Raw genomic sequence first — 19,548 nt, 5'->3', positions numbered from 1 at the left:
ACCCCGTTAACTGAGCGTCGTATTCCTACCCCTCTGAATGGCGATCCGAAGGAGACCGCCTCCTCCTCTTCCTCCTCCACTGCCAGGTAAACCTCTGCAGGTCCTGCTGGAGTCTTCAGGCTGGGGAAGGTCCAAGTCTTGGAGCGGGGGGAGAACATGTTTGCTCCATGAGCCTCTTTGTCTGCAGACGGAGTGATTAAAGACATTTTCACCACAAATTAATGACTGATCATGAATGAAGAATAAAAAACGTTTTCAGCTCTCAGGTCGTAAGTGGAAGCATGTAGGATTCTGTTTACAGCCTCAAAGCACGACTGCAGACGTTTCTCATGGCCAGTAACAGTGTTCGTTCAGCTAGCAATAAAACGTATCCACACCTGAGCAGCCATCTTTGATTCCTGAGCCTACGAATCAGCGTTATCAGAGGAATATTCCCCTTTAGAGAACCAACACCTTTGTTAGAGAATCGCTGCTCGTCTGTGTGTTTGAGCGCAGTACAAGATTAAGACTACATCAAAGTACTGCGTAACAAGCGTACTGCGTCTGGAGGCCACATGAATCATTAAGCAGGATCGTGAAGTGGAAGTGGGGCGGCTTCACCTTCACGGATGACACTGGCGGAGCTCCTCCCCTCCACCATGGAGCCGTACTGAATGGTGGGAATCAGCTGTTTGTGAGGCGCGTAGCACTCCTCCTGTGACGTCAGCTCCCTGTCCAGGGTGCGTGCCCGTCGGCCGGCCCTCCCCGGGGAGCCGGAGGAGTGGTGCTCGGCCCCCGTCCTGGTCTTGGACAGACCCCGTCCTGCTGCACCGCTGCTGCAGTCGGGGAGGGGAAACGTACCGATGCCGCTGTCCAGGGTGTACGTGGAAGCACCAGAACCTGCAGAGGAGGCGAGGCAGTGAGCGACTGATGTGGAGCTGTTTCTGAACAACACACTAATAATAATTTAGAAACAAATTAAAAAAAGGCACAAATAATTCAGATGTACCTCTGCGATGCTAAAAAAAGTGTCAGCCAATTTATTTCCCTTCAATATGCAATTTCAGTGAAACCTTCATGGACTTTTGCAGTATTTGCAGTGCTGCAAGAAGTACTCAGACCCTTTGCTGAAGTAGTAATACCACAGTGTAGTAACACATTACAAGTAAAAAGCACAAGTACTGTTAAATACAAAATACACTTAAAGCTGAAAAGACTTCAACATACTTTATTTAGTGAGTAGATAATAATTAATGTAACAATTCATTATATTTTAGAGGATCATGTTTTGTTTGTAAAATATTTTAACTGCAGTCAGCAGAAACAAATGGACTAAAGAGACTTTTTATACTACAGTGTGGAAGCATAAAGTAGCCTAAAAAAGTACCTTAAAACCGTACTTGCAGTACTTGTAAATGTACTTTCCACCACAGCAGACTTGTGAGTTGTATTTTTATTTCTCAATGTCTTTAAATATTTTATTATTCGTTTACTTCTTCATGCATTCATTTATCTATTTCCAGACGAATGCTGCACAGGTCTGGTTTGATGTTCCACGAGGTGGAAAACCTTAAAGACGTGTGATGTTTCTTGGCTCCGGCAGACTCGTCTTACCTGCGAAGTGTTGCGAGTGAACTGAATCTGCGAGGTTTTCATCTGACGTGATCTTGCCGATTCTGTCTGATCCCTGCGTGATGAGAACAAAGCAGCAGATGGAGGAGAGAAACCAACCAATCAGAAGCCAAGTTTAGGCTTGAAAGCTGACACTGTGTCTGAGCAGATTTGACTGAAAGCTGACAGCTTCGTGTGTTCAAGGAAAGCGAGTCTTTCCTCGCCGTCGTAAATGTAACGTGTCAGTCTGTGTTTGACTACAGAGACACCCACCTTCTCCATGTCCTCCCGACTGCTGGTGTGACTGATGATGTCGCTCTGCTGGCTGAACACCGGCTTGGAGGTCTTGCAGTCGAATGAGAGCCGGCGCTGCGGCACGCTGATCATGTCCTTCCCGTCCACTCTACACTCATCAAACACAGGGGAAGGAAAAGGTTGACACTTTTAAAGCTCTATGAAGAATATTTGCACATTTGATTGATCACAGCTAATGATTTTCATGATAAATCAATTCTCTCCTTCCCTCAAAGCTACGCTTGCTGTTCTAGCAGCCTCAGAATCCACCCGTCCTCGCTGAGTCCTCACCTGTTCAGCAGCTGCTGCATGAAGTTGTCAGAGCGAGCTCCTCGGTACATGACGGCCAGCTGTCCCTGAGCCTGGTCCATCACCACCTCACAGGAGTGACCCCTGCCCGACCTCTCCACGTACGCCCTCTCCTCCTCCAGGGCCCTCCGCAGCCCCTCGGCCTTCTCCATCAGAGTGGAGATGTTCAGGCCTTCCACTCCTTCTTTGCACCTGGTGGCCATTTTCACAGAGTCCCTGCCCACTGAGGGGATGTTGATCTTCCACTCCTTCTTCTCGTCCTTCACCTTGGTGGCGTCGGCCTTGCGGCTCAGAGCGGGCAGCTTGCTCTTCTTCAGGCCGAACCAGCTCGCAATGCCGTTGGAGGCTTTCTGCTTGACCTCGCCGGCCTGCCCTCCTCTGTCCTGCTCCTGCAGCTTCAGCACGTTCTCCTCGATGCCCTTCATCACCTTCTGCTCGATGGCGGACTGCGGGCTGGGGACCGGCTGCAGGGGCTTCTCCCCCTCAGACGTTGGAGGTCTCGGGGGAGGAGGTGGCAGGCTGTCTCCGTACATCGGATTCTTTTTCCCCTTGCCGCTGATCTTGGTCCTCTCCTCTGATTTGGACGAGTAACGAGGGGCCTCTGTGGGCTTCCCCCCTCTATGGACGGACGGGCCCTGGCAGGGCTTGGACGGCGACTTTGGGGGGATTTTATTGGGGCTGCTGCTACTGTGAGGACCAACACCTGGTTTAAGGTTGTAGGCCAGATTCAGGGAGCCAGGACACTTAATGTTGTTGCGTAGTACCTGTGGAGCATCTGCGTTGGGGGATGGCAGACCTATTTTGCTCTTGGAGCCTTCTGTCTTGGTGACACACAGTTCTTGTTTAACCACAGCTGGACCAGAAGGCTGAGACTTTACGGCCTGTTCATACAGCTGAGACGCCCCCGGGTACTTCAAACCGCTACCGCTACCTTTGGGTTTACCATCCAAAGAGTCTGTGTACTTTGAATGTCTCTGCTCCTCTTTATGGAGCTCCATGGCCCGCTCTGCTGTCTTACTCCTTTCTTCCCCGTAGGCGCCCTCATTCACCGTGTCGACTGGCCTGAGACCGACTTGTAAGTCCTCAGAGCTCCTCAGCTTGCCCAGTGCAGCTAGCCTGTCTTTGAAAGCGTGATGACTGGAATCAGCCTGGGCCCTCGCGGCCCCAGCCGCCGGCCTCTTGGGGATGGAGGAGGAGTCGCTCCTCCTGGCTGGAGGGGGAGGCGGCGCCGGTTGGGTGACCTCAGAGCTCTGCACAGTGATCTCCCTCATGTCTGTGTCCTGTTTCTCTCTGCTCTGTGAGTAGTTGACTCTACCCTGAGCTTTGCTGAGGGCAGAGTTGGGCAGGCTGTGATGGTTGACCCACACTGGGCTGTCTGAATCCTCTTCATCATCTGACGTGGACTCCGACGTGGACGAGGACGACTGCTTTCGTTGAGGAGGGGGGTTGAGGACACTTTCTGGTAGGGACTTAACGAGCTTCCTTTCACCGCCATTCGCCTTCGTTTGGGATGGAAGTGTGGTTCTTTTCTCGAGGCCCTGGGGCGGTTCCTCCTCTCTGGAGGTGGCAGAAATATTACAGACATTTTCATAATGGGGGACGCGCTGAGATACTTTGGGTGAGGAGGAGGGAGCGCCCATCTTTGAGCCAGCGCTGGGTTTAGGTGCAGAGAGGCTGCTGTAGCTTATTTCCTTCACGGGCGTGGAGCAGACGTCCTCAGGCTGTGGAGGGGAGGTCGGGGCTGAGTGTGTGGCGGGGTAGGACTCGGACCTGGAGGGGGGCGGAGGGGGCTGCCTGCACCTCTCTGTGGTGGTGGCTCTGCGCGTGGGAACGGGAGAGTGGTACACCTCGTAGTTGTTGGTGCGACAGGGGATCCTGGAGCTGCGGGTGAGTTGGGGGCTCAGACGGACAGCAGAGGTTGAAGCCTGAGACTTCTCGCCTATTGAGGGAATCTTCAAGAACTTGAGCAGTTTGGACGGGGAGTTGATGGCGGCGGCTTTGACGTCGCTGAGGCAGGAGGCGCTCGGGCTGACGGAGGCGCTGGCTCTCACGGTAGACGCCTCCTGGTCTGTGCTGTCTCTCTCGGGGATGGCTGAGGGGTCATTCGACATGGCGCTGTTGATGGAGGAGAGCGCTAAGCCATTGTGAATGCCGTCACTCGTCTCCGTGTCACAGTGGGAGATCTGTGCGCTCTCCTTCGCAGAGCTGGGCAGGTGGGAGGTGGGACAGAAACCCGTGAGCTCTTCAGCAGCAGTTGCATTTAGACAACTCTCAGAGCTGTCCCGCTCCTGCTCCGCTCCCGTCACCTCGAGGCTCGGATCGGCGGCATCTGTCATTGAGGGGTGGGCGGCGGCGCCTGCCGGTTGCTGGTGGGCTTCATTCTTGGTGCATTGTTTAGACAGGGGAGCGGACTCCGCTGTTCTGCTCTTACTGTGACATTCACTTATAGCAGCTGCAGGAACTACATGGCTCTGGGAGGCGGAGCTGGCTTTTGAAGGACTACAGACGTGGTTGCATGGCTTCGGAGGACTGTCTGGGCTCCTCTTGCAGTGTAAACAGCAGGTGTTCCCACCCTCACACTTCACCGCCCCGTCGCCGTTGACATGTTGGTGTGTGTCGGTGTCGGAGCAGGAGCAGTGGCAGTGTGTGTGGTGGGATTTGCACTGTAGTGGGAGGGGGTCCGCGGTGGCTAACACAGCCTCTGTGGACATGAGCACCTGGCTGTAGTCGCAGAAAGACAAGCTTGCAGTGGACGGGTGGAACTTCAGAGGGTCCGTCTCCTCCATCTTGCGAAGGACCTCCAGGATGTGTGCTTTCTTCTTGAAGAAGGGAGACAGGGCCTCCATGGAGGCGGCGGGTCCACGAGGGCCAGGGGAGGCATGTTGTGTGCGGTAGCCGTTTCCCTTTGGAGAGAAGGAGATCTCTATCAGCATACAATTCACTGCTTCAATGAGACAAACAGTTTAGCTCATTAAGACCTTTAGAGCGTGTGCGTACAGGAAACGAGTGCAGGGCAGATTAGCAGCAGTCTTTTTAAAGCACAATGCCTGAAAAATGTCAGAGCACGTTACAGCGTCACACACGGGCGGGGGCTGTGGTCTCACTCAGAGGCCACGACACACTCCCACTGTTTCGCTCTTAATGTTTGCTGCGTGGGCTTTGTAATAATCACCTTGGCTTGTGCTTCAGTCTGTGCAGGCTCCACCTGTTTGGCAGAGTCATTGTGCAGCTGTGCATTGTAGTCTGGGAGTGGTCCCGCCTGGACCTGTAACAGGAGATTCATGAGGCAATTATGAAGGCACTATATACACTACGGGCTATTGTATACACAGACAACCAGGAGCTACATTGTCCTGGCATCTGCTGGAACAATACAGAGCAGAGGTGAGCAGACTGAAGTGCATTAGCGGCTCGCTAGCGTTTTTGAAGAATGAGGCTGAAGTGAAAAAGATCTCAGCGGCTCCATTTGTGCACGCTGTACATTTACTCAAGTACTGCACTCAGGTAAACCTGCTGCCTGTATTACCCACAATGCAACTGGACCACAGGCAGTTTGGTTGGAGGTGTGTTGTGCAATGAGTGGCTAGCGTAGCCTGGAGCCTTTAGCCTCAAGCAGAGATGAGGAGTGGGCTGCAGAAGTCTGGTGAAAGCACTTATTTATAACTCCACACCATCAGACTTTCATCATTTTAAGACTTGTAGCTTTCAACGGACGCTGACTCGAATGACATCACTTGAGGAAATTTATTAGACTTAATGCAACTGCCACAAAAGGCATTCAAACCTTTCACACATGCAGAGCTAATCCTCAACAACTGTAAACACACTTTGAGCCCTCTCCTCTCAGTGACATTTTCAATCAATTTGTACATTGTAGTTTTCCTACTGTCGCATGCCGGATGGATCATTTCTGAAGCATTGCAGCAGAAGTCCTTTTACCTGATAGTGAGCAGTGGGGTGGTTGGGCAGTTTCTGCTGAAAAAGCTCACAAAGCGCTCTGTTTTGTCTCTCCAGGTCAAACACCAGCATTTTCAGCTTGATGCACTCCTCTCTCAGATCCTGTTCAACGACACACACGGCAGTCAGATAAGTGACGGACTTCAGGCCACAGCTAACGAAGATAATCCAAACACAGACGCAGAAACGAAGCTTTACGTTACCTTTTGATTCAGCAGAGCCTGGACAACGTGATTAGCCACCTAACACACAGGAGAACGTTAGATTTTACACACTGTGCTGTACTTAGCTGAGCAGAATCTATAATTAGTTTCTAAATTAAATCCTGCAGCATGAACTCACCTCATCCAAGCATCTCTCATAAGCTTCTCTCTGACTCTCATTCGCCAACATCAGAGCAGAGTTTTCTGCCTGTGAGGAAACACAATCGTTATTTTGTCGTGTTATTTCTTGTGTTATATGGACAAGACATCAAACACACAGCTGCATTACTGAAACATTTGTCAGCCTCTTCTTACATGTAACCTTAAAGTGTAAGCAAATGAAATCAGCCTCTGAAAGTGGTTATTTTCCCAAAACAACCAAAAAAATTACATAATCATCCAACGAGAAGAACTAATTTTACTAAAATTAAGCCTTTCCAAGAGTAGTGGGACATTTGCTTATTTGCTTTCTAAACGGGCAACCAGCAGAGACTCCAGGAAGTTACTGGACAGGAAGAAGTCCGGCACATAACCCCCCTGTGAGATGGGACGTGTTCATTAACATCTGTTACATTTGGACGGAGGTAAGCTAGCTGTTTCCCCCTGTTCACAGTCTTTATGCTAAGCTAAGCTAACTGGCTGCTGACTGTAGCTTCACATTTATCCTACATGCATCAGAGCAACATCAGTGTTCTCATTCAAGACTCCATTTGCACCTGATATTAAAACACAGTCTGTGTCTAACGTTATCCAGACGAGGAAGAAGACGTTAATGAACGATGTTAACGCATCGTGGTCAGCACGTAGTCAGTTCTGTCTGGCTCATGTTGCGTAAATGCAATCTGTACAGTGTGTTGCCATCCATACACAACCTAACGCTGACACAGACATTTGTTTTCAGCAAACATAAAATGTAGGCTGTTCAAATTCAACGAGCGAGCAAGCGAGAAGGCTGAAAGAGACAGGCCTCTAATTACTGATAACATGTCCATTCTGTGCCATGAAAGCTCCCATAGATGCGTTATTCAAGAGAAATGTGTGAAACATGAAAGCAATACAGGCGAGATGAATAATGAGAAATAACTGTGTGACAGTGTGTGTCGTCTGCTGTTAACATGGCAGATAATTTGTCTGGTTGCAGCCTTCATGCTGGTCCTGCAAGAAACGCTAAGTGTCGATGACACAAAGAAAGGAATAAATGATGCATTACATTAGCAGAATTTACAAGTGTGAATAAATTATTAAGAATTTGTCGTAGACAGCGTTTGACAAAGTTTCTAAAGTTTCCTTTAACAACTCACAGAAAATACAACCTCGACGAGGAAAACGAGAACGCTTTAAAAACACCAGGTGTAAACACAAAGGCCAGATCAGAACATTTATCATCTGGAAAACCATCCGGATCCCATTTTAATGCCAGGTGTAAACGGGGTGTAATTCTTGGCAGGGAAGCAAATAAGCATATTTCTCAAAACGCTGAACGTTTCCTTTAAAACATCTTCTAATGAGCAGTTGGTTTTCATGAGACAATATGTTCTTGATTCAGGTTTGGAGCAAACACCATGCTGACACTGAGCATCTTAAATATTACACTGCAGCCTGTTTTGAAGAATAAAACAGAATGAATGACACTAAATAGAGATTAAACTACATGCTAAACTGCAGTACTGGTCCATAGATACTGGGATAAACTGGAGTAACTAACATTTCCTCTCATGTGCAGGAAGTTCAGATCTTAGTTGTATCAACACATTTTGTAATTTTGTTATTGTTTGTAATTGTTATTCCTGTGCTTTATTTTCTTCACATTTTAGATGTATTCTTGTCTGACTGACTGGGAGGGACAGATGGATTCAGTGGGTTTTAACTGGAAAATTCAACAGAGAACTCTAAATATATAAATGATGTGTCTTTTGAAAAGTTTTGTTTGACACAGAGGACAGCTGACAGTTTGACCGTCATGGCAACATTATGTGTCTCTCAAAATCAATGAACTCTTCTCAGATTCACTCATCAGGAACTGAATTCATATTTAATCTTGCTTTGTTTGTCCTCTCACCTCCAGCTCTCTCAGTCGGTCCATGAGCTCACTGCTGTTGTCCTCCAGGTATGACTCCACGTCTCCCTCCTCGTCCGAACCGAAGTCCTCGTCACACATTCTCTGTTCTGTCTCGTCGGACATTGTTCTCATCTGAAAGACCGAAGGCGACGCCGTCACAATCTCTACAGCGAATAAAATGATCGATTCTGGCACAACACAATAAACATCAGCCTCTGGAAGGTGAACAACATTATGAGAACGTTTCAGTTTCTTCCTGAGAAGTTCAGACTTTTGCTGAGTTTCATATGTGTAGTCACATATGAAATAGTTTAATGTTGGTAGGACACCTCACAGGTTTCTTTTCCAAGCAATCATCCTGCTCTTATGAACCGATCTGCAGTGATGGAGGAAGTATTCACACCCTTTACGTCAGAAAAAGTACAAATACCACACCGCAAATCTGCACAGAAAACAGAAAATAGCTTCATATCAGACGTTACAGATGAACAAGATGCAGCCTGACCCATCTCCACTCGAAAAGCTGCACACACTACAAAAACTATTAACAATAACACAAAACACTGTATACAATACTACATCACAATGTACATCCAACTATGGATTAATAAACTCATTGTGCTTTCCATAATAATAATAATCCACCAAATCGTCTTTTTAGCCCAGAGCACTGTCTTCCTCTGATGCTCAGGGGCTCAGCAACTTCCACCAATCACACAGGGCAGCCTGTCAGGCGACTCCCAGGGCAACAGAAGCCCACTGAGCTCTTGGCTGCTGCTTGTAAGGCTCATTGCTTTGAGCGCTCATTAGTGCCTGAAGGCAGCTCAGATGAATGCATCAACAGTCTGATCAATCAGGGCGTCTCTCATGTCCATGCTGCTCAGCTGGACAGTGAGAGGACACTTTGCAGAGATTAAAGAAAGGAGAGTAAATAAAACAGAGAGCTGTGAAAGTGCACATCTGCCGGCCAAAAAGACGTTCAGTTTACGATCATATAAAACAGAGAAAAGCAACAAGTCCTCACATCTCAGAAGAAGGAAACAGCCAACGTTTAGCATCATAAATGACTTGACTCATAACTGACAGGATTCATTTTCAGCTCATCGTTCCAGCTCCAGCTGACTGTCCTGCTGCAGTAAACCCCACCCGTCTGAACACTGGGGACACCAGTCAGCTGAGGTCTGCTTCACATCAGACGCCGCTCTCATCTCCGCACTGACGTTAACATTATCACCATCACATCACTCTGTTTAAACTCCATTTATTTGACGCCCGCAACGTCTAGTTTCAACGCTGCTTCAGAGTTTCTCTCTCAACGCAAACACGGACGGTCCACATCTACCGGACGAAGACGTCTACACACTCTGCAGCACAGAACCTCCTGTGTGTGGAGGATTACTGAGCAAACACATTAATCCATCCCTCCTGCATTGTTTCAGACACAAGGACTGAGTAGGAAGATAAGCCTTTGTGTCCATATTCCTGTGCTTTAGGTCTGCAGCTCAAACTGCAGCACCACGCTGAGCGCACACGCTGCAGGACATATGGCCGACAACCAGTCTAGTAGGCATGGCTCCAGGTGTTTGTGTGTGTGTGTGTGTGTGTGTGTGTGTGTGTGTGTGTGTGTGTGTGTGTGTGCTGACCGTCACAGCACCGAAGGGCCGCGAGGGGAAGCAAGTGTGTCAACGTGGACCCAGATCCAACTGTCACATCTTAAGGAGTCATTAGAGAGGATGAGACAAGTCTGACTCTGTGGCTGCAGGCCAATCAGGAACTGGCACAGTTTACAGTCGTCCTGACTTGTACAGGTGACACACACACAAACCGACGTGCGTGTGTGGAAATACATTCAGAAACGTTCAAATATTCAGAGGGTTGGGCGTCCAGCTTCAATACTTTTTCATGTACCAACCAAAATGAGTCTTTAGCCATGAAAACTGGGAAGTAGCTAAAGTTGGCATCGAATGCTTTTTACTTATCAGACATTTACAACTGATATCCCAATATTTTCTGCCATTAAATCCAATAAAAAGACAAAACTGACAATGAACTGATGCTAACAAGTAAGTATGTGTGTATCCACAGCTTGATGTGACATCGAGCTCCATTTTTGCAAAACCAAAACATTGAAACCAATAAAAGCGTCACACTGTTAACATGACATCCACATCAGCGCCATGAACACACACACTGCAGTTTATTCTCACTCAGTTTCACAAACATGTCCTGCAGCTGTAAAGACCAACTCGAGCAGTGAATGTGTATTAATCCGCAGCTAAAAACAGACTCCAGTGAACGCACCTCAAACCCGCCGGTTCAGTAACGCTGGTTAAAAGCTACAACGTCCAGCAGGAAATTATTAAGCCTTTTTAAAGATTAGAGGATATATGTGACCTGGTTTTAATCATTTTTCCACAAACATTTGTCTATTAACACCCCCAGGAGACACAGAGCAACATCATCATTCACTTTAAGTCGTCAACTCAAACACATTCTTGCAGGTCCCAAAATATTTCAAGTTGTTTTACTGCAGTGTTTTTTAATCATTATGTACTGAAGTCACTCCTTATATACAAACACACTGGCCTAAAAACATGCTTGGTTTATTCCGGACACATGCATTCATACCCAGTGTGCAAGCTTTGGCCAATCAGATGAAAGCCCAGCTGTCAGATACCCTCAGATTAACTGGTAAGTTGGTTCGCTCGTGCTGCGTTCATGTGCAATTTGTTCAACAAAAGCATGCTGGAAATAGTGTATTCAGTGAGCACAGGCTGTTCAGTGTTCGGGGTCTATGTTAGGAACTGTATCTTTACAGTTATGCACACTTCAGTATTTGTTTATTTATGTCCAATCAGCATTGAAATACTGAACAATATTGGTGCACATAGCAGATTTCCTCATACTGTGTAGCTGAAGGCGACCAGAGTCAGGTGATGATTCTCTGTGACTTCATCACTATAAGGAAACCCTTTCACATACGAGGAGTCATGTGATCCAGTGTTAGTTCATAAATACATTTTATGGCCGCTTTGAACGAACGAATGGTCCACACACACAGTAGTTTGAGAAGTATTTAGAAACAGACCGACACACTGTTGGTTTTTGACTTTTACAATAATCAAACTAAGGAATAACAGCAGCCTTCTCCTTTAAACTGAATTAAAAAAACAGTTTTACAGTCCACAGTAGAAAATGAATCAGCAATTATTTAGATCATTGATTAATCATTTACGTTGTTTTTTTAAGTGAAAATGCCAAACCTCACTGGTTCCAGCTTCAGGTGAATGTCTGCTTTGATTCCTCAGCTTATAGCAAACTGAATATATTTGTAGATTGTTTGTCTGACAAAACGAAGGCATCACGGTGGGTCTTTTGACCATTTTTCAAGACTCTTTTGAGGTTTCCGAAACCAAAACATGAATCAACTAATCAATAAAACAAGAAGCAGAAAAACAATGGTTAATGAAATGAGTCGCTGGTCGCAGGCTGAGAAAAACGCTTCGTGTTAGCGTTGCTACAGACGCTCAGCTTATTGAACTGGCAAAAAAACCTCACTACTGGGAACTGTTCAATAGCTTCCAATAATTTCATAAGAAATCAGCAGAGAGCTGCCAGGCCTTGTGTAACTGGAGCTGTTTGCAAAGCGTTTACAGGAAGATTATTGAGCGTCACAGGCCTGCGGCTCGTGAGCCCTGACGGACAAACCTAAACAGCACCATCCAAAGTGTGGGGAGCCTATCGAGCCGCCATTGACTGAGCGCGGCCAGATCTACACATATAATGGAGGGCGGATCAATGCAGCCCATCTAAGAACGGAAGCAGATATTAGCCATCCATTTGACCTTGGGTGCAGGAGCGATGCAGAGTGTTTATAAATACCAGCATTTCTCTTCACTAATGCACATTAAAGCTCCGGGCAGCAGAGCCAAGAAACACACAAGCGTCGCTCTGCGTTTGCGTTCGCAGGGAAATTACAGCGTGGACCAAACGACAACAAAAGTGAGGCTAAATATAACACGGACATGTGGTTCTGCTGCCGCTGCTGTGGTTTCTTTTGATGTGCAGAGGCTCGCTGAAAATGCCACGAGAGAGAAGCATCTCTTAAAACAAGTTGTGTCCCATTTATCCGGAACCCGACAGGCCTTCACGTCTGAAACGACTGCTGGATCTGAGTCCTGCTGACGGGCGATCAAAGAGCCGATCAGCTGATCAAAGAACACAAAGGAGTCTCTCTGGTCTCTGCACCGGCTTCCCGCGTGTCAGAGAGCGGATCTTTAAATACCGCTGCTGGTTTAGAAAACACTGAAACGCTCAGGACCAAAATACCTATGCCGTCTACCAGCGACGTCTTCGAAACCCAAAGACTCGTCACTTATTCTCATAAATGACAAAGAAAAGCAGCAAATCCTCACATCTGAGAGGCTGAAATGACTGAAATGATTTATAATGTCTTCTGCGTCCTGTGCATATTGCCTTGATTCCTTTTCTGTCTGTTGTTGTAAGTTGCCATATAAACATAATCGTTCTTAAAAAACATATGTAAGAATGAAGCGTCTGACACTGAAAGCTGAACTCATCTTCCTCATCAGCACTGCGTGGGTGTCGTTTGATCTACGGCTGATTATTTTCATCAAATATTCCCCTGCACATTATTTCCACAATTACTTGATGAATCATCTTGTCTGCAAAATGCCAAAAAAATGTGAAAAATGCAAATGATAATTCCCAAGATGAAGTCTTTGATCATTTTTTTCCCCCACCAAATGGTCCAAAAACCCAAAGATATTCATCTTGTTTTCGTATATCACAAAGAAAAGCATCAAATCCTCACATTTGAGAGGCTGAAGTCAGACAGTGCTAACATTTTGTCTTGTACTTCTTCTACATCTTAACGTCTCTGGTGTTCAGCACTTATAACTGCCTTGTTGTTGAAAGGTGCTACACAAACAAACTGGCCTGAGTGTCTGAATCATTATTGGACATTATTGGACAGGCAGAGAGGGGACGAGAGAGCAAGGAAACACAGAGAGAGAGAGAGAGAGCACCGGCTGCTTCATACACTGCATCATTGTCATCATGGTGGCGCTTTGGGAGCCAGCAGCTGGCTTGAAACTCTGCACACAGAGGCTCATTGACGGGGCAGAGGACAGGGTCAATGTGTCCCAGCGGGGCTGCAGTGCCAGGGAGCTCCTTCCACTGAGCTCGGCTGGCAGACTCACAGCCGCTGGTGCCGTCAGAGCCGACAGAGAGAAGCCACGAGGGGAATGCAAAGAGAGCTAATGCTGCTGCTGTGCACACTGCACCGCTGAGTGCTGAGGAAGCATTCAGCCTTCACTTAAGTACTAACACCAGCAGTACAAGTACTCAGCCGACAACGACCGCGTTACTCAACACAAGTACCACAGGAAAGTGCACCGTTAGATTATTAGTACTCCTGTATGAAAGTACAAGCAGGATTTCAGTGTTGGTGAAGCTCATTTTACCAATTATATAATGTTTATTTTCGTTATGGATTAATCTGCTGATTATTTCCTCCATTAACGATCGTTTGGCTTGGAAAAAGTCTGAAAAAAGCAAGAAATGGCGTCACAGCTAACCACGGTCCCAAGTGACGTCTGCAGAATGCTTGTCTTGTTTTGTCCAACCATCACAAAAACAAACTAATAAATAAATCAATACAGTTCTTTAACTACAGAGAAAAAGCAGCAAATTTCACATTTACTTTTGAGAAGCTGAAATGAAAAATGACTTAAATGATGATTATTAAGATGAACAAACTGCTTCAGCTGCACTTGTACAAAAACTGTTGGATAGTTTAACGTCTAACAAAGAATCGTTTGTATGAGGTCTTCGTCTATAAATTAAAAGTACTTTATTAATTGCAGATTTTAAGTGAATGACTGTGAAAGGATGAAATGTTCAGAGGATGTTTGTATTCAACACAAACAAACAAACATCCTCACATCTGTTTGTTCTGACAGCTCTGACAAAAGCCTGGAAAAATAACCCTGGTGATGTCATGGTGATGTCATCAGGCTTATCTCCTAGACACTGCAGGTGTGCTTGGAAGATGTGATGCATTCTGGGAATTGTAGGATTGTTTTGAGACTGAATGCCAGGAAAATATTCAGCTGGAAAATATCACAAGTTTGAGCTAAAAAAGTAAAAAATCAGAGACACAAATGATTTAGATGAAGCTCAAGACAGAAGGAAACGGTTCAGTTGACGTCATGGGTCGAGCTGCAGCGAGTGGTTAACTGATTAGCTTATTGACGGAACATTAATCCTTTAACAATCAAGTAATAATTTTAGAATTTTAATATCAAAATTCTCAAACGTGAGGATTTAATGCTTTTCTTTGTGACAAATTAAAGTAATCTGAATATATTCTAATATCTTTGAGGTTTGAACTGTTGGAGAGCATTTTCCACTATTTTCTGACATTTTATAGACGATTAATTGAGAAATTAACCGTTGGTTTAATCAATACTGAAAATAATCATTAGCTGCAGACATCGCAGGTGAAGTGTAGTGTGCAGTGAGTGTGTAATATTTGCTGTTCATGTATGACCACGAACAAACACAACAACCATGTTTGTCTAGAAATGAAGAAATAAACCAGAGAAGAAAAGAAAGGATTCTGTGCTGATGATAAAAAAGGAGCAAACAGATAAGAGAGGAGGTCAAAGTCAGCGCAGAGCTTTTTGTTTTCTGGAAATCCACCCCTCTCGAAAACACACACAGCCGCTAAATGCAACAATGCCAAGTGTAAACAAAGTGCAGCGAGGCTCAGCGCGCTCAGCTTAAAGTTCCAATCAGTGAACAAAACTGAGAGGATCATGTGTTGGCCCGCGAGCCAAGCGAGCATGTGGTGCTTTTGTTCTTTCTCCAGTGACTCAGACGGATACCTGGACATGAAGAATGTGAGCTGTGGGGAGCTGCTGTGCGTTCATCTGCAAACAAACAAGGTGCAACCCGACGCCACAGGAGCACCAACAAGCCAGCTACTGTAAATAAAGAGCCGCGGTGTCCTTAAACAAATCACCCATCAGCAAGCGCTGCGAGGCTTTGCATGGGTGTACACCACCGAGACAGAAAGCCATTTTTCATCTTCACTAAAGTATCTCCAAACAACGAGCAGACACACAGAGGAGATCAAGAGCAAGTCAACCATCAATTCCTCTTCAGCCCAGTCAGCTGCTTGTCAATACAAACTGCAACGACTGATCGATCAGCTGATAAGTTCATCTGCAACTATTTCAATAATCAATTCATCTCTGGGCCCAACTTCTAAAAAGTGAGGATTTGCTGTGATTTCGAAGCAGCCAAATTAATATTTTTTAGTTTCGGACGGACAGGACAAGCAAACTAAAAGCATCAGGTGGCTGACAGTTCAACAAACTGCTGCTACAGATGATAAACAGCACATAAAAGTGTAGAGATAGACGATAAGCCGATTTATCATGTCAGGTAAAAGTCTGCCAATGAACTACTGTTCTGGTACTGGGTTCAACATTTCATTTTGCTGCTTCTCTCTGATGAGCAGAGCGTCTTTGGGTGTTGGACTGTTGTTAAGGACAAAACAAGCAGCTTGAAGATGTCGCTTTGGATTGTGGGAAATGACACTTTTCACTACTATCTGACATTTTCGGGACTAAACGTATAACTGCTGAATGAGGGAAACAAGCTGAAGACTAATGAAGAAGGAAACAATAAATTGTTAACTGCAGCCCCAAAACAATTATCACCTCTGCTCCTGGGAAACCACGATCGCTCACTTCTTCCAACATTTTATAGACCAAACAATTAATTGATTAGTTAGACTAATTTGCAGATTAATAGATAATCAAAATAATCGTTGTGTTAATCAGTACATTAAAAAATGTACAAATGTCAAGTCTTTCATGGCGTTTTTCACACACTGACCTGTGGTTTCAGCTCTCGTTATGATCCTTGAAGAGGAGGCAGTCTCCTGTCAGGCACCTCTGTCTCGCAACAACGAAACCACGGAGCTGAGGACGAGAAAACACAAGGACACATTTTAATAAATAAACTCCCAGAATCCTTCTCTCTCCACCGAGCCTTTTCTGCAAATAGCATTTGTGTCTCGAATCATGAGACAGAAACCACAAGATTTGGCCTCGTGTAATGAGATCTTGAGAAGTTTGATAGCAGGGGTTTCGGGTGGTTTGGGACCAATGTCACCTCTGTCACGGGCTGTGGCAGGCGAAGGCTGCAGCCTTCCTGCGATCTGCCAGCGAACAGGAAACCGGGAGGAGAGGAAGGCGCTCCATTGCCCTCGGGAGATACCAGCGCTCGGCAGACGCCAGCCATGCCAAGACCACAAGCCCCCACTCCTCTATCTCGCTCTCAGCCTCTCCTCCTCTCGTCTTTCCTTTCATCTCTGAGTCATTGTAAAGTGTAATGAAAGAAAGATGGATGAATAATTCAGCAGACGCAGCGTTTAAGAACTCCCCTTTTATGTCTTTCTGATAACGCGGGACACGCAGACTTTACACGCCGAGTGCCACACAATGATTTTTTCAAGTTTCCAGTCTGATGTGGGACTCCCCATTAACAGAGTTCCCTGTTAATTATGCTCACTTTCTACAAAGGTTTCATTTAAAGCCGAAGTGTGCAGCGTCTCTTCAGGCGGCGTTTCGTCTGATCGCTTCAGATATGTTTAGGCGCCGAGCCGCAGCGTTAACTCTTCATTTCCCAACGCGGCCTATAGGGTAACAGCGCCTGATCCTTTTAGATCTTGTCAAACTGAAATGGGATTAGAGGTGTTGAGCATCTGCCCTCTCAATCTGGGTTTTAATAGAGCGAGGGCAGATGATCTGTGCCCTTCTCGGTACACCTGGTCCCAGGAAAAGACACAGAGCGTGATCTGTGATCCGCGTCGTGGAGCAAGATCACAAAGACAGCGGATCACAGAGCTGGAAAATAAAAAGCCAGAGAGACCTCGACGGTTGCACATCACCAGTATTTATTTACCGAGGACGGACTGGCTACTGAGAAAATGATGAAATATTGAGTGAATCAGATTCAGGTTTTCAAAGGGGTTCGGTGAGATGCTGCAGATGAGGACGAGGAGATGAGATTCGTGGAATGAGGGCAAGGCTGAAAAAAAAAAGAAGAATTTCAAAGGCGACTCAGTCGAAGCCGAGAGAAGAAATGCACAAAAGCTTCTTAAATCATGTCAGTCGCACTCTTGGGGATTTGGCAAAGGCAAGGCCGTCTCAGGATGTGTCAAACACCACCCTTTCCATCTGCCAATCTGGAAAGACGCAGACCGAAGTTCTCGCTGTGTAGGCAAAGTCTGTAGGCGGAGGATGTAAACAATGTGACAAAAACCTAAATCCTTACATGGTGGAATTAAACCAGACTGGGGAACACTGAATCCCCCCCCCCCCCCCCCCAAAAAAAATGTAGGCCAAAGTCGGGTTTTTTTTGCAGACACACTATTACCACATGATTGTCTGCATCATTAATAAAGATGCAGATAAATATCAAAGAGGTGGGGAGATGCGGGTGAGACAGAATCAGGCTGGCGGACTCCCTCTGTGCCGCTTCCTGTCTGATGTTTGGCTATATGAACCGAGACGAATCGTACACAAGCAATATTTGGGATGAGGAGCGGAGGCAGAGGAGAGGAGGTGGGGGAGGGGATGGAGGAGGGGAGCTCCCTTCCCAAAAGGCCTGAAAGGTTGGATGTGCGCCATGTATGTCTGAGAGCAATCAAACTGAAAGCAGGGATCCTTCTTAAATCTGAGCCAGGCAACCTCCACACCCAGGCAACCTCCACAGGAAACGCATCACGGGCCCTCCATCTCCGATTCAACACACACTGTGTTTTTGTGTTTTCACACGTTCAGCCACAAACAACAGTTCTGCTGCACTATCCTACACCGCCGTACACGTTTGGCAGATTTATGACACATTGTTCGCCGCAACCAAAACAATCCTGCACGATTCTGTGTTGTTTCAGCCAATATTAAAGCGACACTGAGCGGAAACAGTGCTGCTGTCCTGACATCTAAGCTACTCCACAGGCGTTAATGCTAACCTAAACACACACACAGCAAATCAGAGTGGCCTTAAGAGTCACCTCAAGCCCATTCGTGTCAAGTCAACACCAAGAAACCTCACAAAACACTCGTTCCCTCACTGTCGCATCACTCGATTCTCATGGAAGTGAAAATCTGCACTACATCTGAGTCAGAAACACCGTCACAACAGGCAGACGCAGCCACAAGCCCCAGAAAACACCATGTCAGCTGTAAAAAATGAATCAGTATGCACAGATTTACAACCCCTGCCCCCGCCAGCCCCCCACAACACATTCTGGGTCAGCTCACCTTGCTCCTGCCGCCTTTTCAGTCATCCAGTCAGCCCATCCGAGACCTCCTCGCAGCAGAGTGAAATGTAAGGCACCAGAAGAAGAAAGAGACAGACACAGAGCGACAGAAAGGCCACAACCTTACATGTCTGCTTTCCGGCTGCAGAGGAGATTATTGTCCTGGCTGTTCAAAGTGCCGTCACCCTGCGAGTGTGACGAGGAAGCCGGTTTCCTCTACGCTACAGCTAGAAAAGGCCCGTCCTTGGGCATGTGCATTGTGTGTGTGCCTGTGCTGTCTGCAGAGGCTGCCATGTCTCCCATTGTTCCAGGGCGAGTGAGGCAGGCTTCCTACCCCAATAGACCCTGCCTACTACAACAGCTGTGGACCAGCCCCCACCTCTCTGCCGCTCTGCTTCTCCCACTCCTCCTCCTCCTCCTACAACTCCTGCCTCCCTGCCTGTGCTGCTGCCGCTGCTGCCGCTGCTAAACATTAACCCTGCAGCTGCCGGCTCAGGCCGTAAAGAGGTGGAGAGGGGGGTTGTGTTTCAAAAGAGACCCTTCCATATAGCGGACAAAGGAACGTAACGGGGAAAGGATATCCGACAGCCGGGCTGGACTGACAGGAGCTCTGCGTAGAGCCATGCCCTAGAAAGGAAACAGGCTCTGTGCTAAGAGGATTGTCTTCCTCAGTCACATTGGTAATAAGTGCTGGACTGAGTCCTGTGAGACGGCGCTGAGGAAAAGAAAGTCACTGGAAACCAGAAGCACTTCAGAGCCGGAGAAGCACGGCT

The 19,548-nt window shown here is 46.8% G+C and overlaps 1 protein-coding gene across 2 annotated transcripts in view; it reads right to left on the bottom strand.

Moving 5' to 3' along the window:
* The window catches only part of nckap5l (NCK-associated protein 5-like), a 34,554-nt gene that overhangs the window by 2,470 nt on the left and 12,536 nt on the right, over positions 1–19,548 (bottom strand). Inside the window, exons 1-12 of one of the 2 annotated variants that reach the window (XM_070968199.1) lie at positions 18,777–19,064; positions 16,342–16,427; positions 8,413–8,544; positions 6,493–6,561; positions 6,354–6,392; positions 6,133–6,252; positions 5,366–5,458; positions 2,176–5,096; positions 1,864–1,993; positions 1,594–1,666; positions 601–879; positions 30–181 (exon numbers count right to left, since the gene is read on the bottom strand). In XM_070968199.1, the coding sequence (XP_070824300.1) occupies positions 30–181; positions 601–879; positions 1,594–1,666; positions 1,864–1,993; positions 2,176–5,096; positions 5,366–5,458; positions 6,133–6,252; positions 6,354–6,392; positions 6,493–6,561; positions 8,413–8,544 (4,008 nt within the window). In that variant the 5' untranslated portion in view covers positions 16,342–16,427; positions 18,777–19,064. Of the gene's footprint in view, positions 1–29; positions 182–600; positions 880–1,593; positions 1,667–1,863; positions 1,994–2,175; positions 5,097–5,365; positions 5,459–6,132; positions 6,253–6,353; positions 6,393–6,492; positions 6,562–8,412; positions 8,545–16,341; positions 16,428–18,776; positions 19,065–19,548 lie in introns of those variants that run through there. The other variant, XM_070968198.1, reaches the window with a different exon arrangement.

This window comes from Chaetodon trifascialis, chromosome 8 (genome assembly GCF_039877785.1).
Source record: "Chaetodon trifascialis isolate fChaTrf1 chromosome 8, fChaTrf1.hap1, whole genome shotgun sequence".
Taxonomy (NCBI): Eukaryota; Metazoa; Chordata; class Actinopteri; order Chaetodontiformes; family Chaetodontidae; genus Chaetodon; species Chaetodon trifascialis.
This window is presented reverse-complemented; position numbering and strand designations above follow the sequence as displayed.